Source organism: Perissodus microlepis, chromosome 14 (assembly GCF_051167445.1).
Source record: "Perissodus microlepis isolate ML-2025 ecotype Zambia chromosome 14, ASM5116744v1, whole genome shotgun sequence".
Lineage (NCBI taxonomy): Eukaryota > Metazoa > Chordata > Actinopteri > Cichliformes > Cichlidae > Perissodus > Perissodus microlepis.
The window spans coordinates 17,151,445-17,178,028 of record NC_140474.1 but is presented as its reverse complement, the minus strand read 5'-3'; the positions used below and the strand labels follow the sequence as shown (position 1 = coordinate 17,178,028).

The window sequence follows — 26,584 nt, the reverse complement described above, 5'->3', positions numbered from 1 at the left end:
TCTTTCATGTGAACAATCTCAGCAGCAAATCAGGTTTCAAACACACGAAAGAAAAAAAAATTCTCCATCTTTCATCCCACCTCTCATCTTCTCTCTCTGATAACTATCCTCCTCACTGCACTGCAGGCAGAAGTGTGTGCTTTGAATAATCAAATGCTCCTGTGCAGGCTAAGCTTCCCCTACACCAGCAACAGCTAGGAGACACCAGGCACAGTCAGTCATGCAAAGCTGTTCCGCTATTACGCAAATTAAGGGGGGTGAGAGCGATGGGTTTAGGTAAGGTGAATTGACATATATACACACACACACACACACACACACGTGCAGGTAAACCCCTTTGAAAACACTAGCTCCTTTATAGTAATAAAGGTTTAGCTGATGTTGGTCACAGTGAGATCAGAGCATTTGGCTAAGGCTGCTTAAACTGGTGAGCTGCTGCATTATTTTCACTCAATCATTAAATGTCGTAAGGCAGGGTTTGTTCTTTCACCTGCACGTCCACCTGCCAGTGTCTTGCTAATTGACAGGCATTTATTCACAGACCAACAAAGGTTTGTTCTGATAAGCAGAGTGTATTTGCCCAGGAGCTCAGACACATACGGGAGGCTTTTTAATAATCTAAGCAGCAAGCTAAAACCCACACAACATTAGATCACTACAGTGAATGAAAGTGTAACTGTAGGGTGGCCACTGCTTTCACCTTCAGCAACGCTCAACAAGGAACTGTGCCATTTCATATGAGTATTATGGCCTTGTTTGTCACACTGGGCCTTTATCTGGAAAATCAGGGCCAGCTGTTGAGTTACTTTACACTGGTGTGTGTTTGTGTGTGCGTGTGTGTGTGTCTCTGTGTGTTATACTTGTATAAGTAAGTGAGGTAAACAGGAGGTGGTGTGTATGATCCCATTCCCAGGGCCAAACTTCTTCTCCAGGGAGGGAGATAAAGCAGCAGCCCCTTCCAAAACGGAGATGGAAACAATGGCCAGGGCTGGGGCTCTCAGTCGCAGCTGTATGCGTGTATATTTTTTTGTGTGTGACACACAAAGCGTGCATGTGTGTGGCTCCATATACTTCTGTTTTTAAGGAATGGACTGGTACTTCAATGGCAGTTTTCTACTCAGTTTAAGCACTCAAAGCCATTTCTACTACAAGTCTCATTCAACCAATCTCAAACACATTCATGCACTGCTTTTATATATAGCACTTTAACAGTAAACAGTAATTCCTACAAATCTAAAAGATTTCACAGCAGCGCGATTCCTTGCAAACACTGCTGGATCCCACATTGTTCAGTGCGTGTTAAGTGTGTCACCGCGGATTAGATCACAGACGTGTTTAACAATCCGGTAATGTGACACAGTCGACACTGACGGGGCTCGACAGGTTCTCGCTTGTGTTCGCATGCTGACTCTCACACACTGTTACACACCCAGTGACGTCAAGCCAGATTGTACTGCATCTACTTAATGACGAAATTCAACAAATTGTTTTCGTTGGAAGAAAAGACACGTTTAACTACTGCGGCACGCCTTTTGTCAAACTAGCTGAATGAGGGAGTCATGGCGGGGGGTAACAAGGACATTTGACTTATTATTTCCTAGAAAGTATTAATGTTCAAACCACTATTCTCCTATTGCAGACAAAGCAGAATGTTTCGTCTGCAACAGAGAAAACAAAAAAACATGACAAAACAAAAACCCTGATACAAAGATCAGCCTGCAGGTAGAGGTAGTGGCAGAAGGTAGACCCAAAGAGATTACAGTGAATGAATGGTGGATGGGATGCAGTGGGAAAGAGGAGGCTGAACGTGACAGGAAGCTGAAGATAAGGCAGGGAGTGAAGATGAGTGGATAAGAGAGGAAATACAAGATCAAAAGGCAAAGAGGGAAGAAGTCCAGGAGGTTGGTACCCTGAAGACAGTTAGCAGAAACAGCTGTTGTTACGAAAGGAAAGGAGTTCTGTCTATAATTTTAAAAAGATGGCAGAAACATGCACGGAAAAGGGAAAGTAAATCATGAAAGATCAGAAAGGAAAGTGGTTGAGGCCTGTCCAACAAGACCAAATGCATGAGTGCCGCCACAGCGTATGGCTGAATGAAGACAGACTTCTGATTTCCAGGCCACATTATCAGGTCGTCCTCCATCAGGAGTAGAGGGGTTGCACTACATAGGATTTTAGATTCATAGCACTGTTTGGAAAAGTTTAGAAACAACATAGTGCTTGTGACTAAAGGCAGAAATGTGTTGCTGGCTGAGGTTAATGCTCCGATCTGGAGACTCGAAAAAGCAACAGAATTGTAATTAAGATGGGGTGTTGTGTTGGAAGCGCAGCGTGCTTCTCCAGTCAGAAGTGAATGGAAAAATGTGTCAATGGAACACAAGGAGGGATCCTGTGAATAAACAGAGTCTATGACTCACCCTTTCTGGGATGGGAGAGATGACCGTAGGTGGGGGTGGCGGTGTGGATACCAAACTACCTTCACTACCTCCCAAATCACACCACTGTAGGCATTCATGCAGTCCACCTCATGTGTTGCACTGGTGGTGTTGGCCAAGCCAAGACAAACCACCCATTGTCCAACTTTCCCACCTAAAGCTGCAGCTCCAAACGGGACAGGAATTTTTTTGCTTAGGGGATTTCAGGGATTTCTAAGCGTGTGCGCATGCGTGTGTGTGTGTGTGTGTGTGCGTGCGTGCGTGCGTGCGCGTGCGTGCGTGCGTGCGTGTGTGTGTGTGTGCGCGCGCGCGCATGTAAGAGAGAGAAAGACGCAGCTAATAAGGTCTGACAAAGATCAGGCTACATGACCCTTTTGTTTCGGTTACATTTGCACATTTTTCCCTCTCTTTTATATAAAAATAAACAGTAAACATCACGCACAGATGAGAAATAACACATTACAATGCACACACCATCTAATCCCCCTCGATCAGAGATTCGTATTGATTTTCATATAAACTTGAGGCTGAAACAGCAGCAGTTACTGTACAACACGCTGTCCCTTACGCTGACATTTGAACAGCAGCGTTTCTTTCACGGCTACTACATCTTTACAACTTTTACAAGAAAGGAGCAGCTTGCTGAGGTTGGAGCCTTGGTCAAAACGAAAGGCGGGAACATCCTCATGCATTACCTTTTATCTTTTAAGGAGTAAACTGAGGAAGAAATGGACAATCCAGCGGAAACGCAGGAAAGCCCCACGCAGGACAACAATCTAAGCAGAGGTGCAGTTATATTACAATTGACATGACACATCACTACCATATGTAAATAAAGCAAACCATGCTTATCAAGCTTGGGTTATAAGCTCGAAATCAACCAATGCCCTGTTGAAAGAATTATATGTCCCATTTACAGCAGGGAAAATATTTAAAGTATGACACCTTCTAGGGCTGCACCTTTTTACCAAATCATTTGGAGGATGCTTGGAAGCTTGTGCATCTTCCCAACATTTGGCATCTTTCAGCCAAGACAGCCTGACCAAAGATGTTGAAAACAACAAGACTGAAGCAAAGCAAAAAATAAAGCCAAGTTGTTTCTTTTTTTTTTCTAAAGTTTATGCTGTGGCGCAAGAACCACAAAGTGGTACCCAAAATGTGTATTTATCATTCTGCTGTGGAAAGAACATTCCTCTCTCTGTCAGAAAAAGCAGACACGATTCCTTTTTGCCAGTCGCCATATTAGAAAAGCTCTCTGGAAATGTAGCTCTGATAAATTATTTTCATAATTTATTTATTTCACACAGGCCCTGCAGAACACCTCATTTGCAGCTCCTCTGCCTTGCTAGCCTCTTCAGTAATTCAGTTTTATTTATGTAGCACCAAATCACAACAGCAGTCACCTCAAAGCGCTTTATATTGTAAGGTCAAGGCCCTACAATAATACGGAGAAAAGCCCAACAATGAAAAACCCAACAATAAAACCCCCTTGGAACGAGAACTGGGTGACAGTGGGATGGAAAAACTCCCTTTTAACAGGAAGAAACCTCCAGCAGAACCAGGCTCAGTTAAGGGCAATTAACTTAATCGACCAAATATACCATATAAGCAAATTATGCTCGTGACTCCCACCTCACTACTTCCTGTCTCACATCTGGCTGCTTCCCCAGCTTGTCATTGTGGAGTTAGAGAAAAAGTACATGCAAGGGGAAACACGCATGAAGAATCCCATAGAAATGGACACAGGTGCCACCTAGTTCACACAGAAAAATAAATGATGTTTCACCCTTGCTACAAGCACGCTTGAAATGACAAACTCTCAGCTTGCAGTACGTTCTTTCCTTGCAGTACGTTCTTTTACTGGCATTCTGTTCTGAACTCATTTTAACTGTCCTACACCAAGATAATCTGTGCAACTGACTAATTAGCTAGAGGAGCAACTAAACAGGTTTAACAACAGAAAACTGTTAATGACTCCAAGGAAAGATGTACCGTGAAACAGCTGCAGGGGGGTTTTAAAATTACGTAACCTGGAAACAGTTTGGAAATTGGAAAAAGCAGGACAAAGAAGAAGAAATACCTGAGGGCTACACTTAGTGTGAAAACAGCAAATAGCAGAGTAAAGGAAACAGCCTCTCTTTACATTACTCAACACATCTTTTGCCATCAAATGGCTCTTTAGTTGGACTAACACTGTGTCTGATACAAATAAAGCATCAGATGCAGATGCACTGCTGAATTATCTGTGTCTCCGAATTATACCAAGAGCATGGCGGTGAGCCACTCATATGACCAGGGAGAACAAAGACTGTTGTGCACAGGAACAGATTAGCAAAGAGGGTAAACTGGCTGGAGAGAGTTACCACTGCTTCCTGGAACATTTTCAGTAATGGAGAGTTTTACAGAACGGCTCTGAGCAGGCTGTGGAAATCTGCTAATCACCCAACAGCCTAGCTGGCAAATAAAAAAACACATAAACTGCTCAAACTGCCACCTTAAGTGAATGGATAATGTTATTTCCTGTATGCGTGTGGATACACACTAAAATGTAAACAGTTCTCTGGAACTACAGAATAAATCAGCACAATTCAGCACAGTTCTCAATTTTTAAAAAAAGATGTAATATCTCCCATAACACTTGTTGCTTCCTGTTATAAAGAGGATGTCACTGCCCCCCCCCCCCCCCCCCCAAAAAAAAGTCATTTCTCTGCACGTGTGTTTTTTGAGGTTTTCTCTTTCAGTTAAAAGGGTGTTTTGGGTGTTTTGTGCAAGAAATCTACACTTTTCCCACTGAACATGTAAAACCTGAGAAGGCTACAAGTCCTTTAAAAGATGTGCTTTAAAAAAAAACCCACATTAAGGTCATTAAGGTGAAAACAGTGCGTGCAAAGTAAGACAAAAACAAGTGTTAATGATCACTGACAGCAGAAGATAAAAAAGATCACTGAAGCGTATGGCACAGAACTAAAATTGGCCAAATGTGTTCGTATGCCATGACATGCAAAACTTGCGATGCTGCGCCAAGGGGAAGTGAAAGCAACGTTGACCATTACAACCCTAGGTCACAGTAAATGGGCGAAGCTCGTCTAATTATATATGTATAAATGTAGATGACACTAACCTGCACTAAATCAGCCTTTTTACGCAAAGGGAAAGAAACTAATTGATAAAAGTGACAAATATCAACCTCTTTGTATTCGCATACACGCTGAATAAGGGAAGACTAAACAGGGAAAACAGGGAAAGGGAAACAGGGAAAAATGCTAATCGCTGTCCTCGGACCTGTTTATTCTAGAAACTTCTGCCACTTTCATTACGCTTTGATAACAATGGAGTGCGCGCAAAGAGTTTGTTGCAAGACCAGCACACACACAGGCTGAAAGTGAAAGGTGTAACAAAAACTGTTCACCTGACAGGTATGAAAACTACACATGCCACGAAGGGCTCGCACCTAAAACGGTTTCCATCTGGAGAAAACACAAACACCCACCCGCTTCTTACCTTGGTGTCAACAATGGAGCAGGCCATTTGTTTCACGTAGGCCAGGTCAGCAGCCTGGGGCATGAGGACAGATTCTCTGGTCAGACCAATCTGGATGATGAAGGACACCCCTGCTGGAGTTTGGGGCATCGTGGGCATTACGGGGATCACGGGCATCACAGCCCCAGCACCACCACCATGCCCTGGAGTCAGCTCCATCACAGGAAAGCCACCCGGTGTGGGCAAAGAGTGTACGGCGATGGGGGTCCCCTGCTGGATCAAAGCTGAGCTTGGTGGTAAGGTGCCACCTGGGGGGAAGAAGACCTGAGCCATCGCCGCCCCCGAGGGCATACAAGGGCTAGCATTAGCCATTCAGAGTCCGCTGGCTCTCACAAACACGCAGGTGCAGTCTGAAGTTTTCGGAAAAGCAACACTCATTCAAGCGGAGGGCTACACACGCTGAAACATGGATACACACGCACACGCACGCACGCTGAGTGGACGGCTCCGCTTTCCTCCGAGTCCCGCGTCAAACCCGCTTCCTTCCAGCGGCTCAAGGAAGAAAATCCTTATCCAGGAAGGAGCACTTCTTTTCCTCAGGCTTCGCTTATTGTTCAGGCATGGCAGGCGTGAGCGGTGTGTGCCTGTGTGTGTGAGAGAGAGAAACACTCACAAAGTAAAGAGTCAGAACACGACACCTCCAGCCTTCTCTCCTCCACCCCTCCTTCACTTCTCGCATCCAAAAGGCGCTGCTCTGCAGGGGAGAAAGTCCAAACTTGGTTGTGAAACTCTCCGCCGCGGGCAGAGAGAGAGAGAGAGAAAGAAAACAACAACAATGCCCAAACTTTGTTGTGCTCTTCTCCAGGCTCACTTACAAAATGGCCTCCTTTAAACAGGAAACAGTGAGAATGAAGGGGAGCTAGAGACCGCACTCCTTTTTACGAGACCTTGCCCTGTTTCAGTTTCAACCCCTGTTCGGTCTTTTTTGTGAAAAAGAAGAGAGCGAGAGAGCGAAAAGCGCTGTCTGAGGGTACCTCCCTCTACCCTCCCCTCCCTCCTGCCTTCGCATCTTACGCTAAACAAGGAGGAAGTGAAATGACGGACACATCTTGAAGCCAATAGGCATTCAGAAAGTCCTGACTCCCAAACTTCCCCCTCCCCCCTTTCCTCTTCTGGCTCCCTTCCTTAGTTTAGGGACATTTGTCTTGTTTGGTCCCTCCTGTAGCCGGAGACAGCATAGATACATGGCCCAGGGCGCTGCTTCACGCATAAAACCCTCCCACCGCTTCCTCGTCCTTCCTTTAAGTTCACAAGCCACCTTCTGTCTCTCCTAAAATTGCCTTATTTTTCCTCTGTATTTTTTTTTGGGGGGGAGACACGCCTCTAATAAACTGCAGAAAAAAGGACCGCACCTATGGAAGGTTCTTTCCATGCTCCAGGTTTCATGAAAATTGAGAAGTTTCATGGACTGAGAGTGGTGACTTGGGTGGGTTTGGACAATGACACTCTGTATGCAGCAGATTAAAAGGAAAAAAAAATGTTTGGTTAATGAAGTCATCAGCGTGACTGTGACTCCTCACTGGTAATCTAATCATTTAACACAGTAAGAATGCTTGTGAAATTTGTGGTTTCCTACTTGAAGTTATAATAAACCGCTCTGATTGGTTATGCAAAAAAAAAGTGTGTGCAGTTTATCTCAGTGCCACTGTCGCGCTTATATCTGTGAAGGCATCTCCCGATGTTCATTTCATACAAATTAAATAAGGCGAGTTAGACTTGAATGAAACAAGATAGAAAACAAAACGCTTGAATTGATTCGATTTGCCACCACAAGGGGGCAGTGTTGGATAAAATCGGATCTTACAGACCCTGTGTGATTTGGATATAAATGTTTGATTCCCAAGCTTTAGTTAAGCTGCAGGTTACATCTTAGGTTACAAATGACATGGGGACAGGAGGGGAAATTGATAATCAGGTGTTTGATGATGTTAAATGATGTTCCTTAAAAGGCAATTGCTCCCCAGTGAGTTGCCGCCTCCTCTCTGATGAGGGGAACTGCGATGTTGTTTAAATCCTCTTTTTTTTCCACTTCGTAAAGGATTATTTTAAACATATGGGACAGGAAGTGTGAACTGCGAGAACAAGTTTTAGAACCACTGAATGAAGGCATGAAACTAAACCACCATGTACCAGAACATGCTATAGCCCACAGTGAGTATGCATTAAATACATATGTGCATGTTTGCACGTTAGCCAAACAATAAATACTTTCTATTTATTTTATACACACCATCCACTTCATTACATACATGCACACCTGCTCAAATACTTTTAAGCAAATAACCAGCAAAATCACAAGACAACAACTCAGTACACTTAGGGTTATGGTTCACATCAAGACAAGTTCAATCTAAGCATCGGATTGGGGAAGAAAAGCGATTTAAGTGACTTTGAAGTGGCATCATTGCTGGGATCTTTCCCCACAACCATCTCTATGGTTTACAGATAATGGTCCAAAGAGAAAAAGAGAAAATATCCAGAGAGTGGCAGTTCCCTATGTTAAAAAGCTTTTGCCAGAGGTCAAAGGACAATGGCCAGGCTGCTTCAAGCTGATAGGAAGGCAGTAACACAAATAATCACTTGTTACAACCAGAAGAGCATCTCTGAATGCTAAACACGATCATAACTTGAAGAAGATGGGCTACAGCAGCAGAGCAGCACACTGGGTATCGCTCCTGTCAGCTGACAACTGAGCCTACAACGTGCAGGGGTTCACTAAAACTGGACAAAAGAACATTCAAATAGTAGGGTCAGGATTTAGTGAGAACAATATGAAAGCTTGGGTCCATCCTGCCTTGTGTGGAGGACATTTTCTTGGCACACCTTGGGCCCCTTAGTATCAAATGATTATTCTTTTAAACACCACAGTCTAGCTGAGTATTGTTGCTAGCCACATCATGGATGTGCAGCAACTGTGTTTTGCTATCATGTCAATATGAACCAAAATATCTGAGGAATAATTCCAGCACCTTGTTGAATCTGTGTCATGATGAATTAAGGCCGTTCTGGGGTCCAACCCAGCACTAGCGAGGTGCATCTAATGAAGTGGTGAGTGTGTACATCCTGTTGTGTGGTTATGTTGGAAAGTCCCAGCAGATCAGTGATCTGTGAAATACTTAATGTTCAAAGTCACTTAAACCCCTTTTATTCCCCCCTTCTGCTGACACGAGGCCATCTTCACCATGTTTGTATACCTAAATGCTGTAAATTGCTGCCACGTGATTGGCTGCTTAGCTATTTGTGTTACTATGCAGTTGAACAAGTAATAATGAACACACTCACTCAGTGAAAATTAGTGCATTTGTAACTGCAAGATTTGACGACTAAAACCTAACTTCTTTTATACACTAGTTTCAAGAATAGTTAACTCATTATGAGGTTACACTGTATGAACAATGTATGCAGAGTTTGACACCAAAAGACTGTCATGAAATTTACCAGACACGGAGAGTCCATGAAAGACGACATCAAGCCATGTTATAGGACATGTGGAGTTTGTATACATAAGGCCTGAAAGTCAGGAAAGTCTCTGATGTAAATCTTCAGACCAATCTTTAACTTTACTGTGTGAAAGCTGGAAAATAAATTCCTAGTGAATAGCCTTAAAGTAGTAATCCATCACCCTACTTCTATACCGGATCATCATAAGTAAGTATTACAGTGTAAGTGATCACACCTTCATGTATCTTCATGTATTTCCAAGTACGGCATCCTTTAGTAGAAAGAAAGACAGACAGACAAGAAAAAACTCAACTCTCAATTCACTGTACAAAATTTTCATTTTTTTGTCTTTTCTTCCTTAATGACATACAACAGGGGACCCGTAAACAAAAAGAGAAAAGTCATTTGATACAAGCTAAAATGCAGTTCAAAAATATATAATAAAACAAAATTAATAAAAAGCAGGTCTCTTATCCCTTGTAGTTGGAGGAAATTGTTTGAATACAGCTTAATATGATGTACAAAATATCACACAGTGATAAATTGCTAATAAAAAAATAAAAACACAAAGAAATGAGAGTTCTTTACCTTGGCCTCCGACTGGTAACAGATTTTTGTTTTTTTTTAAATCTTCTTTTCGTCTGTTTTTCGTGTTTTTTAATAGTTTTGCTTTTTTACAAGTTTTACATTGCCATTATCAATCACAAGCAAGTTCTATGCCTAGCAAGGAAGAATGATTCACTTATGATACTACAGTATTCTTACATCTTAATAATCATATTCATAACCAAAGGAGAGAGAAAAAAAAAAAGAAAGAAAACAAAGAAATGATGGACATTTACAGCACATAATGGCAACTCTAACCATCATTTACAACCTCTGCTTCGAGTTCCTCTTGTTTTCCTCTTATTGATGTGTCACACTGATTTGTCGTCATTCTCAGACAGGGGACATAGTAGCTCAGAGCGAGAAGAAAGTGTCAGTAACGCCCGCTGTCATATAACCGTGAACGGCAACAGTTCCACGTTTGTAGTATTCGCTTCAGATCGAATACATCGTTTCTGCACCCTGTCTATCCTCTTGTAATGTAAAGCATTCACTTTTAGATATAGTGCAACAAGGGGTCAAATAGTTAATACGTGACAATAGGACGTCATGCCCAGCAGCAGTATAATAATGTAGTTGCCCCGTGTTGTTTTCTTTGACAGACTTGTGTCAAAGGAACAGCAGTGTGACATCTTGTCTAATTTCACACAACAGTCTACCACTCTGTTTGGAGAGAAGAAAAAATCTCTCACTACATATATATATATAAATGAACTATGAATGCTAGTGTCACCAGTGATTAAAAGTGTTTAGCTCCAGCCAACTTTAACTCTTTCCCCCATAAAGACAACATCTGACGACCTCCCCTGTATTCTTAATAAGAAGCTTTGCCGCCTCAGTACATATGGATGCAGGTGTGGTTTGATGACCTTTAGAATAGTTCTGGGTTTTTCCAAGGGTAGCTGAATAGGCAGAGACCACCCTCATAAACTTCTGATGCAAACTCAGTCATTTTGTTCTATAAGCAGGCCGCTCAGTCAGGAAAGCGCTTCAAGGGTTACCTCTAGTAGGCTTTCAAGGGGTAAAGAGTTAAGCTGTCATCTGACCAACAGTGTGACACACAGTGTGTAATCTTGAAGAGCTGATGCCTAACCGAGTGCAGATTTTAGAGGTTTTCTAAAGGTAATGAAAAAATAATCTGGGACGAGGTCAGCTGTGAAGAGGCAACTTAAAGCAAACAAACTGTCCTGTAGTCAACAGCACAAATGCAGGACATCAACAAACATGGGTCTCAAAATAACGATGCTTCCAGCTGAGCCAAAAGTTGCTCAAAATAGCAGAACTATAACATATTAGCAGGACAGTTTACCTCCTAAACTGAGTCAGACGTCTTAAATCAACACTTTTTTTGTATGGCTGAATTTAAAATGGAGTATTTTTTTATTTTTTTTAACCCGTCCAGCATCCCTCTTCAGGAAGAGGACACACGCTTCACTAGATTAGTTCTGCGGCTAATGTGCTACCTGTGTTCATCATTCAAGAAGAAATCCTCACCTCATCACTCGAGTAAAGGTGATGTCAGGCTTTTGTGAAAGCCCGAATAAATAAAAACAATCACGAGACGCGAGCAGCCTGCAAAAAAACTGGCACCGACTTCAAAGAGACAATCTCTCATCCGAGCTCCTCCACTGTAAAATAATTACCAGCTCGATGCACTGCTCGAGCCGGAGACACTCAAAGCCGACCATATGCACATCCCTCTAATGAAAAACATAACTAGGATGGACTGTCAATTCTGAAATTTGACCACATTTAATGAAATGATCCAACAGCGAAATGTCACGCTAATGATGATTTTACTGAACGTACACGTGTGGACCAGTGAGAGAGAAACACTCACAAAACATGTCCCTGATTCTGACTCAAGACTGATAAAGTCTTTCATAGCACCGTGGTTGAACTAGTGCATATACAAACAAACATACACACACACTCACATACACTCCTCTGTACAGTAAAAAGCACCAGACCAGCCTCGCACCTCTCTAGTCTACAGACTTTAACTATGCTCAGTCATATCCATCCTAAGCTGGTTCATGCGGTGTGAGAGACTCTATACGCACTGTACATCTGTAGAAATAAGTTTGTGAGAGTTATCTAAGTTACATCACACACACGTAGAGGCAGAATCATGGGGACGCTATAGCAATCAGACATACAATGAAACTAGGTTGTTCAATCAACACTATTCAGCTTTCTAGTGCCTCCTCACAGCACACACGACTAACTCAAACATCCTCCAACACCACACACACATCCTCCTCACCGAGTCTTTGGAATGCAACACATTGATTCCCAATGCAGAGGTCAGGTCGAGAACTGTTATTCCTTTAAGTCAAGCCTACGTATGTGTGTTAGCCACAAGCAATGTTTCAACTGTTAAAAAATTAAAATAAAAAATTTAAAATCAAGTGTTTCCCCCTCGGCTCTCAGTGAAATACAAGCAATGTGCAAGCACTTGAAGCGCACAAGCGTACACACATAGTACTTTGTGAAAAGGAAAGGGAAAAAAAGAACAGAATATTGTAGTGTAGAAAAGTGTTACTCCAAATATGATTACTTGAAAACAGAGCAGCCAGAGTTTGAAAGTTATAAAAAAGCATTACAAGATGTGATTAGTATTACAAGAAGTCACTGAGGCATTAGAGAACTGTGAGGAGTTTTCGGAGCGGAGGGGGAGGAAGTTGATGGTTGACGTCCTGTGGCGATGACCCAGCCAGTGGGGTGCAGGACTAATTGTGTGTGTGTATGTATGAGCAGGTGAAATGTATCCACTGTAGTCTTCAGTCTCTTTTGGCCCAGTTATTGATGTAGGACTCTAAAAGTAGAAAGGGGGGGAAAGAAAGCAGCTTTTCAGAACTACTCGAAACACCAATAAAAAAAGGGGACAACAGAAGCTCAATTTGGTATTTAAAGGGATTTTAAAAATCCAACAATATATAAAGGGATGTTTTCTTGTTAGTAAATAACAAGAGGACATTGCCATCTGTTTTTCACTATTTATGGCTCCTCACAAAAAACTCTTAAAAAAACCGCTCCCTGTTCGCCCCACACTGCTTCTTTCCTGGCACCCTCCATCTCACCAGAACGACGACAGTGATGTCAGACAAAGATTTTGGCAAGTGCATCTGCGCCGGCGCTGGCAATGAAGGGCTGGGAAGAGTGGAAGGCCACGTCATGAATGGCCTCATCATGCTTCTTCCTGTGGGCAGTGATCTCCTGCACGCACGTCCTGTTGTCCAGCATCCATAAGCGCACCGAGCAGTCGTGGCCTGTAGGAGGTGAGGAGTGGGAGGAAGCAAAGACAGCAGTGTTACGAGGGGCAGGGATGACTGTGCAGAACAATGTAAAGGAATCCTTTTACAGCCTAGATTTAACACACGCCTCTTCTACAGTGTGATATGTTATATTTTGCGGTTACTACAGACTTTACAGGATTTCTTAAGGTACTTTTTGCTCATAAGCCATAAATAATCTCCTACTTCTTCAAAAAAACTAAACAAAAAACTCATTTAATTCCCCTGTTTAGAATTTGCTATTACTATCAATTAATTTGTGATTTAAAAAGCTACTTGTATACAGATTGCAGGTGATATTAAACAGATGTTTCTCAGTGTGCAGAGGAGCATTTTAAAAATTAAGCCTAGGATACTTAGCTAAGTAAGCACACAGTAAAGCCGAATACTCACTGCCAGAGATGAGGTAAGTGCCTTTAGGGTCTGTAGTAAGACAGGTGACCGCATCCAAGTGCGCTACCATCGAGTGGACAACTTTACCTGCACAAAAAAAGTTTATTCAGATGCATGTGAGAATACACATTTCAGTAATCATCAGTACACCTCCTGCACATACCTGTCTTGTTGTCTAGGAAGCGGATGGTGCGGTTCTCGTGTGCAGTGATGGAGATGGGCTCAGATGGGTGACTGACGACACGGTTGATCAGCTCACTGCCTGCAAAGGAAGACATCACATTCAGTCTAATAGAAGAATTTAATGATTTTTCACCAAATTATTACTTGTGGCAACAAAAAAAAAAAAAGTGTTGCACATTATGTTGGAGACTGCGTCCAGAACATACCATCTTTGGTCTGTGTATCTAGCATAGTGACGCTCTGCTCTGTGTTGAGGTCATACAGGAGGGTCTCACCGCCATCAAATGACACCACCACCTGGTTGGGATCAGTGGCCACAAACGCCACTGAGGTGGGTGTTCCGTGCTCTAGGAAAAATAAATAAATAAATAAAATACACACACACACACACAAAACCAAACAAACAATGGAACGTGATGAGGATGTGGGATCTGAATAGAAAAAGCGCCAAAGCAAACCCACAAAGTCAAGACAAATGTCTACCTCTCTCCTTATTGAAGACAGACATGCAGGGGGATGAGTTCTGAGGATCCCAGATACGAATGGTGCCATCTGCTGAGCATGAGGCAAGACGATGGTGAACTGCAGAGTAAGTCAGACCCCACACGCTGTCCTCGTGGCCTGCTAGAACACTGCTTTCAATACCAGGATCTGGATAAAGAATCACATAATTTTAAAAAAAAGAAAAAAGAAAAACTAAACTTTGTGATTCTGCTATATAATTAGCAGTTAAGAATGACTCACCATAGTTATCATAGGGATCCACATTCAGGTCCGGCATCTTCCAACACCTGATGGATCCATCTAGACCTCCACTGTAGCAGGACTCTCCATCCTCACCCATCGTCAGTGAAAGAACAGCTCCACTAGAGCAAGACCAAGAGAGAAGCAGGTATAAATGACATCACCCTTTCCCCCCAAGAAAACAAAAAGCAAAAACCTCGTGTTCATCCCTTTTCTTTTTTTTTTGTATTCACAGCATTTAATTTGAAAATGATTGCATTAATCATTCATTTTTAGAAAAAAAATTGCAGCATTTTTATTGTTCTCAGGCTGAACTCACCTGTGTGCTCTAAATGTGTAGATGGGCTCAACGTCCAAAGCCGCATTCCTGTGGAGAGACACCGTTAAAATGAGATCTGGAGTTTATATTTGTGTGGCAGAGAATAACACGTCTTCATTTAAAAACCTCGTCACCAGTAGGGTTCTTACTTTTTAGAGTGCATTGCCTTGTTGAGGTTCCAGAGTTTTAGTGTGCCATCCTCAGAGGCTGTGAGCAGCACTGCTTGGCTCGGGTGAAAGGTCAAAGCGCGGATGGCGTCAAAGTGGCTGCGCAGTGTGAATCGGGGGTTCCATGTCTTTTTAAACTCTTCTCTGTTATCCTGCAACTGACGGGACACATGTTTGAAAAGAGGGAACATTCAAATGTTTTCATTGTACGTATGTAGCTTGTATTGCATAGTTTGTATTGATCAGAACAAAATATGCAATTACATCCATGGAAAGATCATTGTCATTGGCAACAGTGAGATCAGCCAGCTCTCCCAGGTTCATGTCACCTCCGCCAACAGCATCCATGATGAAGACATCAGAGGAGAAACCCAGGGCACCACCTGGAGGTTGTACATGGAAAAGCACAAGAGATATGATTTCATCTTGACAAATGTCAGGGATCTAGAAAAGGATGGTGAGATCACTTTGAAATATCGTGATAAGTCCTAGATAGTTGTAGAACAGTGTCATTTATTCCACTTCCCTACTCCCACACTGTGTACCACAGGAAATATTTATAGTTGCAGGAGAAACCTTGCAAGCATACCCCTACGCAAACATCTAAATTTGAGATTCAGCAACTAAGCTACAACTGCACGGGGGAAGACTAAAAAGGCAATGCTCGGCAGAGAATAATTGATGTTTTTATTGGCATATTTTGTAGGGAAGTCTTACCTTCCCCGGAGCGAGCCTGTCCGGATACAGAAGGGGGCGGGGTAGGTTTAGGGGGGAAATCTGACATCATTCCTTGTAACTTGTTCCTGCGGTTTTCTGAACCCAGCAAGAGGAGAGAGACACAATACCGTCATGCGGAGAGGTCGAGGAAGGCCGGGGAGGTCAGCAGTTGGACAGATAAGAGACAAAGGCAGAAAGAAGCTAAAAGGCAAACTTCATTCTTTACGTGTAATGACAACATACACTTGTACAATTTTATTTACAAAAGCACATCTACAGTGCAAATATGATTCTAAGTATGAAATGTAAACACATAAAAAAAAAAAGGCAGCATGCATGGTAACCTCTGAAATGGCCCTGGACCACAGAAAGTACATCTAGAGACAAAGATGACAGCTACACAGCTCTGAGGAGTCACAGACCGACAGCTTGTGAAACAGGACAGAGAGACAGGTGGTTGGGAAAAGAGGTTGGTTTTATTGACAAGAAGAGATGTCAAGACACAATGAGAAGTAAAGGAAAAAAAGGTGAGCAAGGACAGGGGCAATAAAGACAGATACATTTATGGCAGTGATCCTGGCAGTGCTTGTGCTCATGATGTTGCTAAGGCAACAGCGTACCTAACTCCCGTCCATCCCCTGAGATCCGGGCCTCTCCCGCCCCCTCCCCATCCTCCCCTGAGCCCAGGAAGTCAAACTCATTGAGGGCGTCTTCCGAGTCGTCCTCGTCCTCTTCGTCTTCAGGGTCCATATCTGTGGTCATAGGTTCCGAACCCATCTGAGAACACAGCAGAAAGCAAGGTTGTTGTTTATTTATTCATTTTTTTGTGAAAACATTTCTTGGTCATTCTTTATTTAGCCTGCCGTACCTTCACGCGAGACTTTTTGTTCTTGCGCGGGCCATCGATGCAATCGGTGGCCATGCCTTGGAATTCATCTTCCTCGTCACTGTCGTCTTCGTCATCGTCCTCACAGCCATGCAGGAAGGGGATCTTATCCAGCACTGAACCCCCCACACGTTCCTTAGAGCTTTCTTTGCCCGCATTCCTACAAAGAGATGCACAGCTGAGTATCTTGACTGCATGTTTCACTCAAAGATCAACAGAAGGACTGCTTATTTATATATTTATTGTTTACATTGTTTTACTGTTTTTAAATTATTTCAAAACCCATAGTTGCAACAGCTGTGAGCTACCTGTGAATTATGGGTAGCACAGTAGCCTCTGGACAACACCATCAGAGTATTTCAACGGAAGACCGTTTGATCTGTTGTTTCCTTCTGTTGGTTTTCTCTGTTCAAAGCCTGCTCTTTTGTGCTTGTGTGTTCCCACTGGTTTGCATCTTGTGGTAAACCCTTTTGTGGTGTTTCTAGATTTGAAAACGACCTTCTCCACAGACTTGGCTGGAAATATTTCTGCAATCACCCACTTTAGTTGTTTTCAGTGGGCTATTTTATGCTGCATTCTTTCTTAAGAATGTACCAGTTTGTTGATTTGGTTAGTGCTAAAATCTCTGCTATTTGGTATGGTTTATTTCCAGCTGAATGGAGGCCTCCTTAACTCAAAGTGGAGGTTGAGAGTCCCATGAACAGCTATCAAATGCAAATTTAATACTTAGAATCAACCCCAGACCTTTTAACTCCCTATTTATCATGAATTAAAAATGAAACATGCCACATTTAGCTATAAAATTTACTTCTGAGCCTCTCTGCACACTTCAGTGACATCTATCTCAATTTTACCTCCAGTGCTCATTAAAAATCCTGACTTGCATGATGAGGAATCCCCTCACTTTTAGACCTCTTCTGTCATGTGTTATTTTGCCAGTTTGGGAGTTTAAGCTGTGCTTTTGTTTCACCGTCTTCACATTTCTGCTTGTGCAGAAAGATTCCACACGAATCTTGTTCACTAAGCAGTCTCATGATACAGTGACAGTTATCTCATACACCAACCCATTGCTTAATTAATTTTTAAGAGGCAAATGGATTTATAATTTGGATATTGTCCACTGTTTATAAAAGGATACCATGAACTACTACCATACTGGAAAATAGTCAGACAGGTCAAATCCTGATATATGAGGTCAAACGCAGATACACTTTATGTAAGAAGTGTTTGTCGGAAGGTTAAGGGATGGCTTCATATGCAAGTCTGCCATGTTAGTGAACTAGTTTGATTATGAAGTGATGTAAAAATCGCACTTTGTCTGTAAAGTTTGGCACGAGACTGCAAGTAAATGCTTTCTGTGAAAGACACAAATTTTTACAAGTTGCAGCCTTTCACAAGCAGCAGTGAAAAGTTCAGTTTTTAAGGAGTAGCTTTACATCAAGTACATCTATTTAAAAAAAGGAGAAGAAGAAGAAGAAGAAGAAGAAAAGAAAAAGGCTTTTGTGCTGCAAAAAACAAATGTTTACTCTGTCATCAATGTTCACATTGGAGCTCTTCTGTGGTGTAAGATCAAAGAGGGGCGTGTGTTTCCACTGTCTCACCTTTTTATCTGTTCCTCTATTTGTCTGACCAACAAGGACTCTCCACCTGCTCGTGGCTCAGGCTCAGGACAGCTTTCACTGGGTGGGGGCCCGTTAGCTTCAGGGCTGCTCCGCCCAAGAAGGGAGCGCACGCGCTTAGAACGCATGTCCAGAATGGTGTCTGAATAACCCACTTCCTCGAGATATCTACATCCACATACACACATGGTCATATAAATGAATCATTTAAGCCTAGATCAGAATTGTAATGTCAACGATGAAGTTGTGATGGAACACATTAATATGGCACTGAGATAAAAAGGAACGGATGATGATGAAGCCTTACTTGCGTAGTAGCTGACGTCCCTCCTTCCAGGACATCTGATTGGCTGGCTCTGAATCTGACTCAGCCGGCCCATTGGGAACTACAGAAAATAGATTGTTCAATAGTGATGCAACAGCAGGGCATGAGAAGAAAAGAAGAAAAAGAGAGAAGCAGAAACTTCGAACTGCGCTCAACGCTCAACAGGAATCTAAATGTAACAGAAGCAGACAACATAATGGGTCCAAATTACAGAGCACATAAGGACTTGGTCAAACATACATTGATCTGCCTCTGTCTCTGGTTTCTTGTCCCCAGGACTCTGGTCATTTCCTGTCTTCAGCTTTTGGTGCTTAGCCCTGTAATGCAACAAAGGAACACTTGAGGGCAACGTTTTGAGCTTCCACAAATACATCTTTCACTAGAAGAATCATTATGCCTGGAGCATGCAAACTCCCAGGACAGACTGAAAGAGTAACAGACATAAGGAGACTAGGACAGAAAGGGGGGGCTTTCCAGGCATTCGTTTTACCTCTCTTGTTTGAGGGCGTACTCCAGCATTTTGATTCGCCTCACCAGGTCCTGTTTCATATTCTCCTGCCCTTTCCTCTCACCCTGAAGAAACGCAACCTGAGCCTGAAACACACATATACACAGCATGGTGAGGAACACACACACGCACACCACATCTGTCCATATAAGCATAAACAAAAGTAAGATAAATTGGGACCTGGAAAAGAATTAGTTACAAAATGCATGCACCGTCTCGGTTTGGGGTGAAAAGTAAATCATTCAACATCAACAAAACATCGCAATGAGAGACTGAACAAAAAGGTTTGATGTGACTAGCTGTGCAAAAAAAAGAAAAGAAAAAAAGACTTCTGAAAGCCAAGAGCAATAAGTAGAGGGTTGTGGAATAGGGCTCTTATTTTAACTTTCCTAACCGAGGCCTCACTGCGCATCTGCAAAGGAGGAAAAACAAGACATGGAGCAGCCAAATTCAAACACCCTCTTTCAAGACCCATCCTTTGCTGTGTTTCCTCTCTCATTTCCTGTCCATTTCCTTCCTCACTGCTGATAAAATTCTTACCTTGAGGAAAGAAATGTTCTGCCTGTTCTGACTTTTCCCCAGTGAGTTCTGAGAGATAGAAAGGTAATAAGAGACTACAGAGTGATGACACGGCTTCCAAGCACTACACCGAGACAGGGTTTCCCTTGAGTAAGCCATCATAATGCAAGAATTGACAAAAATGTGAAATATTTGCCAGACTTAATGACAAAGATTGCTAATGCAGGTTTCAACCCGGCTGTGCCTGCTCACAGTATGCAACTTTTGTGCAAAACCCATTTAACATCAGGCAACAAACATCCTGCCTGCTTTTAGAAGGAGAAAAAAAATGCCCAAGTGAGGAGAAACAATACAAACAAACAACTAACAAACTAACTAACTAAACAGTGATCCCTGTCAGAAGTAGGTTAAAAAGCCCTAACCCTGTCTCTACTCCAAGGATGGTGACTGCAAGCACAACAGGCATTTTCTCTCTCTGTGCCAAGTGGTGCTGAAGCATTAATACAGCTTGTTTTACAGCCCATTTCTCCTCTGCACGCCCCTGTCTGTGTCCACGAGTCTGCTCCCACACACATACGCAATTCTATAAAACTAGAACAATCTAAAAACGCTGTCTCATGGGGCAGACACTTGGTCAATCTCTGGGTAGTCAATCTCTGAGAAAAAGCGCACATATATATCCAGACACACACACACAGACACACATACACACAGAGTCATGTAATCAGCTAGGAGGGCTAGTGGAACACAGGATAATCTGCCAAGCAAACCTTCCTACTGCTGCTACTGCTGCTGAGTAATCCTGATTAATGCAACGTGAATTTATATGCTTATCTGAGAGTTTTGGAGAGAACTCTCAAAGCTAGTACATTAACACTGTAGACATGGGCTAATAGGGGCATGAAATACAGAGACTTTGTGGGGTTATTCTTGGCCTAAACTAAGAGGAGCAGGTCAGTACATGTACATTATCTAAAGTCTTTTTTCACAAGTAGAATAACTAATGAATTAACTGAAATAACATCTAAGCCATTAACTGAGATGAAATGAAAAACAGTTTAGCTTAGCCATCCATAAGACACAGTCTAACGCATTTGCTCTATTTCTGTGGCTTGCATTCCCACACATGCATGCAGTAATTGTGCAGTTGGGTTCTGTAATAGAAGATGCAGAAGATGTATTTTGCACATTACATGCAAGCAAAAACACTTGTTTTAGAGCGACATAATCAGATGTAAATGTGCATAAACTTACTAAACTACCACATAGGCAAAGCTGGGCGATGTCATGGTGTGGGCACAGCATGTACACTGTATACTGTGTACTGTAAATGGCTGAGCACAGATGGAATGCAGTCCGAGCTTGGAAAAAAACCTACTTCAAATCTAAATGCTATAATTGTTTTACATCAGCAGTTCTGTGTGCTATGATTTAAGTAGAGGTCAGTATTTGAGGAATTTTCAGGAAGGTTTTGTGTATGCAAACAAGTTTTTCAGACAGATTTTTTAGTGTACTGACAGCCTTGACACAAGTCCTGCTTAAAAGCTTACTAAAAGACTGTGACTAAAAGTTATGTAGATAACACCAGATGCAGAAAGGTGATTTTTGTGAACTTAATTATAAGCCAGACTTGTACTTCAGTGAACAAAAGTGCTTAAATCAGCAGCAGCCTCCTGTAGACAGACACAGTAACAGTAAATCTCTTCTTGAATAATGACTTAACTCTTTTAATGGCGTAAATTTCATCAGTTGTGTAAAAGAATAAGGCATCAAATCAATGTGTTTACTTCACCCTCGCGGGGCAAAGACACACATTTCTACTCTTACTCACACACAGACAAGCTACAGCTTGCCTTTGGACACGGATAACCATCACACCCCTGTGTACCAGTCTCGCCCTGTGCTCCTAGAAGGACAGGTTCATGCCTCAAAGCCTTGACACTGTCCTGTTGGCGAAGTTGGAGACAAGGCTGCATTTGTGCACATACACCCCAAGTACAATGCAAGAGCAACCTTTCTCTGATACATAAAGGTAACCAAAACACAGGTTCAAAGGGTTTATTGTTATATGGAAGTGTTTATGCAGGACTTACCAACAGCTCTTCCTTTCTACAGTTTCACTTTAAAAATAGAACAAATGCTGCTTTCTATGTCTGACTTTGTGAGTAAAATAAGGTCCTAAAACTAAAAATTTCTACACGGACAAGAAAAAAAAAAGCTGCACCATGGGACTGCTACAGCAGACTGTGTAATTACACAAGGGGATGTAATAACCGCACTGTTTTTCACTTTCATTTGTCTCTGTCATTCTGCCCTTTGCCTGCTTCAAATTCTTGTTTTCACTCATGTGAGGGATCCAGGCCAGGAGCTTTAAGACAAGGCCGTCCATTCATCCACTAGTCAAGGTGCTCTTATTGCAAGACTGTCACTTAACGTCAGAACAGAAGCTGTTGAGACAATCACAACAGATGTGGGGCAGCAGATAGAAACCTATCACTGCTTTTAATATCAAAAGCAAAAGAACTATCTGCTTCCATCTGATAAACAGGTCAAAGAGTAATAAAACCACTAGGGTGTCATTTATCATAGCCCAGCTAACAATGACACTGTGGTTACTTTCTTCATAATATGTTGGTAAACTAACAAAGGCTAAAGTACAAAGAGCCTACGGGGCAAGCAAACCTGTTGCGCCACCTGATCTAGCCTTCCTGTGGGTGGGTTTTCCTTCATGAAGCCCGCTGCCGCTGACCTTTCCACAGTTTGCTGTTGCATGGAGCGCATCCACATTTAGCCTATTCTGTCAGTCCTTCTCTACTAGCTGCAGAATAGGGTCAAGGGCAGCTTTCCTCCTCCACTGGCTATCCTCCATCTTTTTATCCCTTCGCCCCCCGTGAGAGAATGCATGAGCAAACAAGTAGAGCAAAAAAACTTTTCTGGGACAGTGTGCTTGGAGTGTGCTAGTGACACTGTGTGTGCAGTCCAAGAGTGGTAGCTAGATAGATAGATAATGACATCCCAATTAGTTGGATTTTATGACTAAGGTTACAACATGCTTGACTGACAAACAGTATATAATTTTTTCTTTTTTTTTAAAGAGAAAGGGAATGGAAATTTTTAAATAAGGAAAATAAAGGATGAACGCTGCATGTTGAAGACTGCAATTGCAAGAGCAGTGCTGTGAAACAACACAATACACATGGACATCATATGTGTGTCACTGCTGAGTACACAGAGCTATTAATTAGAGATACGCACCCAGGGACTGCAAGACTCACACCAAACAGGACGTGATGTAATTTGGGTCACCAGTAATCTATTCTACATGTCTACTAACATCCTTAATAAAAATGAAATGGCTGAAAATGAGAACACTTTAAAGAGGAACAGGTTGAGGTCATCCCTTTTCCCTGTAGAATAAATGACTATCTGAGGAATACCCTGTAGATTTAATTAGGATTGTTCTCATGCAAAAACAATGCCTAGTTAGAAACAAGACTGCTACTGTGTGTGTTTTCACAGAGCAGATTCTTAAGTAATTGAATTATAGACAGGCAAAAGCCACAGCCACCTGTCAGTGAAGACACAGCGCCACAGGTGGCTTTACACACCAACACATTAGCGGCGCACGTGTCGTGATCTCGCAGAGACATGCTAAGCCACACATGAAGAGATCTACTCTGTTGCACACAAAGTCACACAGATTTCAAATGATTGTGAGTTAATTTTGCATGTGACTCAGTAAAGCCTTTGAAATTAAAGTGTGGAAAATACCATGTGCAGACAACATGTGAGCAAACTACACTATGGAAACATTTACAGCATGTTAACTGTGCAGGTTATGACCAGGGGGCACACTAACTGGCTCAGTGAGAGGAGAGCTGCAAGCATGTTGGCAACAAAAGCCAGAGGCCTTTGGCCCGTGGGTGTTAAACTGTAAGCTAGGTCAGTTTTTCAGCGTGGCACTCCAGTTATCTTCTCTTTCTCTCAGCACAAGCGTGGTGCTAATTGTACCCGTGAAGCCAGACCATGTGCAGCCAATGTGCACATACAAAGTTCCATAACAAGCACTTAATGGCATGTCGGACACAGCAATCGGCTGTTTCTGCTTTCTATTCCCTGCTCTTCCCTCGTTTTTATAAAAGCAGCAAGGACTGCCCGTTTGTTATTGTTCATTCATATTTTATCAAGCCACTATTTATAACTATGTATGTTTGAGTTAGGGGCAATGTGAGAAGCGCAGTGACAGAGGAGTGGGAAATGATATGGTTTTGGGGGGGGGGGGTTCTGTGGTTTTGTCGAACTCATGAACTCCAGAGTTCATTCTTATTACAAAAAAAAAACCTGTAGTTACTTGAGGGATAACCACAAAAGATGAACTGTCCAAATGCAGAGGTAAAATATGTTTGTATGTTTTCCTAACCTTTCTTAATCCTGGAAAAATCTGATGAGTATGCACAATCTTGTCCAGTAATGCTCTCTGCCTTTTAATTTTATGCATACAGCTGAGGTGAATAGTACAACGTCTGTCTTTTGCTGTTGCCATCTGAATAACTGTGACAGGTATTGCTCATGGGGTTTCCTATGGCACCGAGTCACAAGCTCACATTCGTTTTCTTGGAGGGCGGGTATTTTACAGCTTTAAACCATTTACCTTTAAGAATGAAAGTCAACTTCTCTAGCCTATAGGCAGATGCATTGTTTTTAAGGTCAATCTACACTAATCACACACTATTCATAGTAAAGATAATATATACAAACACAAGTACAAACACAAGTTTGGCTGCAGATAGACTACTACAAATTTTCATCCTAACACTTGTTATTCATCAATACTCATGTATTAAGCATTGCTAATGAAAATACAACTTTACTCCATACATAGACACAGATACACCACACAACTGACTGACTGTGTGTGTGTGTGTGTGTGTGTGTGTGTGTGTGTGTGTGTGTGTGTGTGTGTGTGTGTGTAACTGGTCCTAGCTCAAAATGCTGATTTGTGTGTGTGCCATGGGTACGGAGCCATTGATACTACAGATCACAATGCATTATCCCTTCATGAACTTCATCTCTGTGTTGTGCGCCTAAGTTCAAAGGTCAAACTGATCAATTGTGCAAATTATTTTATGAATACATATCACAGCCATCAAATTACTGTTTTTAGGGAGACTTGTCTTAAGTAAGAGCAGTTTAGGAATGCTTACACATTTATTATTTTGAATGCAGCAACTGCAAAGGGAAATCAAAGCTGGTTAACACTGTTATCATTTTTTAACCACAACAACAGACTCACAGATCACTTGAGTTGTCTGTGTGGGGTACAAAAAAATCAGATAAGTGTCTCCTTACAAACTAACGTGTATTTGCACATCCTAGTAAAATGCCAGAAATCTTAAAATAACGTGTGACCCAAGCGTGAGTTCCATGTCAACCTGCATGAAATAATATGGAAAGACAAGGTAGCCACACCTAAACTGTTTGCCTACCTTTTTATTTGCACCACAGCCTGCTTGCTATTCCGGGCAGACATAAAAGTCTATTATCTAATCTTGTGGTGTGTATCTGTATTGACTGTATCGACCTTAGAAGCCCAGAAGGCATATATAAATATATATATAATTATTATTATTATTATTTACACAAAAAATATTTTATGTTTAAAAGAGTACTGGTGGCTGTTTCTTCTTCCAACTGGAGGTCAAACAGCTCCCACATTGTCATCTACTGTATAGTAATAACGCATCCTGGTCAACTGTAATGCTAGCCCTATTAGCATTTTGTCATCCTCTAACTGACCGATAGCAGGGCATGTGTACATCCGCGAACCAACACCGGAGGAGCTCCGGTGACATCCTTCCAGGCCTTTCCTTGGCGTTACAGCTACATAAACGCGGGGTTAGTGATGAATACGTTTACCCTGAGTTCGTCTCTCTCAGCCTCCCAGCGGTATTTCTCGGCCTGGAAGCGTCCCCACTCGTACTGGATGAAGTGCAGGATCCCAGGAAGCGTCATCCCCGACTCCCCGTCCTGCGGCTCCCGTGACTGCTGCAACGGTACGGGGACGGCCCCGGCGGCTGCTGCTGCGGCCGCTGCCATTGCCCCGGTCCCACCAGCTGATGTCGCCTGGCCCGGTCCTGCTTTAGGCCCGTTTGGGTTGCGCCCCGCTCCACTGCTGCCGCCGCCGCCTCCGGAGTTCGGGTTAGATCCTCCGCCGGTTCTGTCCGCCTCCATTTTAACTGTTCAACCTTTCGCCAGGATAATGAGATGGGAACGGGCAGAATGGACGAATATAAATATAAAAAAAGTACCCCGTGCCCTTTTCCAAACCCAGCTCCACTTCACTATAAGCTACCCTCCTTTCTTCCTTTCTCACACGCACAGAGAAAAATTACTATTCTGTTGGTAAAATAATACACTTCCGCTTCCAAGCCTTCAGCGCAAAACACAATCTAACCGCAGTGTAACATCGTGGCCCCATTGATTTCGTAACAAATCCCTTTTCACAAAACGTCTTACGTGCAGTCTTAAAACTAACATCAAAATAAAGTAACACCAGACAGCGTTTATTAAATGTAATGCACCTGAAAATAAACGTTAACCTTTTTTGGTTTTTTTTGCTGCTCTTATTTTGTATATCCCGGATCCCAGCTCAGTTTCCTCCTCGTGAAATGCCCAGTGCGGGTGACAAATAAAGGGCCATGTTTTCTATAATAGACAATGAACATGTCGCTAGGGGAATGAATTTCCTGCCATTTTGTGAGCAGGAATGGTTTCGGGAACGAAAAAGTTAGCTGCAGTGATCAACAATGCTATTTCCGGTCGAGATTTTATCTTTGATTTTTATTTTTTATTTTTGGAAAATAAATTGTGAAACGAAGACAGCCAT

At 42.4% G+C, this 26,584-nt stretch overlaps 2 protein-coding genes across 3 annotated transcripts in view; both read right to left on the bottom strand.

The window, feature by feature from the left end:
- Positions 1–6,963, bottom strand: part of prkd2 (protein kinase D2) — a 37,889-nt gene extending 30,926 nt beyond the window's left edge. For both annotated transcript variants that reach the window (XM_084951801.1, XM_084951802.1), the window contains exon 1: positions 5,937–6,963. In XM_084951801.1, the coding sequence (XP_084807927.1) occupies positions 5,937–6,287 (351 nt within the window). In that variant the 5' untranslated portion in view covers positions 6,288–6,963. The remainder of the gene's footprint in view (positions 1–5,936) is intronic.
- A 2,772-nt stretch (positions 6,964–9,735) lies between these two features.
- Positions 9,736–26,112, bottom strand: strn4 (striatin, calmodulin binding protein 4). Its single transcript, XM_084951803.1, has 18 exons — positions 25,615–26,112; positions 19,162–19,265; positions 18,912–18,988; positions 18,654–18,732; positions 18,329–18,514; positions 16,710–16,887; positions 16,462–16,618; positions 15,842–15,937; positions 15,389–15,507; positions 15,107–15,282; positions 14,958–15,005; positions 14,639–14,760; positions 14,378–14,545; positions 14,101–14,241; positions 13,875–13,973; positions 13,712–13,798; positions 13,106–13,294; positions 9,736–12,840 (listed from the first exon to the last, which is right to left on the bottom strand). The coding sequence occupies exons 1-17, from the start codon at positions 25,927–25,929 to the stop codon at positions 13,125–13,127; spliced, it is 2,322 nt and encodes a 773-aa protein (XP_084807929.1). The 5' UTR covers positions 25,930–26,112; the 3' UTR covers positions 9,736–12,840; positions 13,106–13,124.
- Between the last annotated feature and the right edge of the window lie 472 nt (positions 26,113–26,584).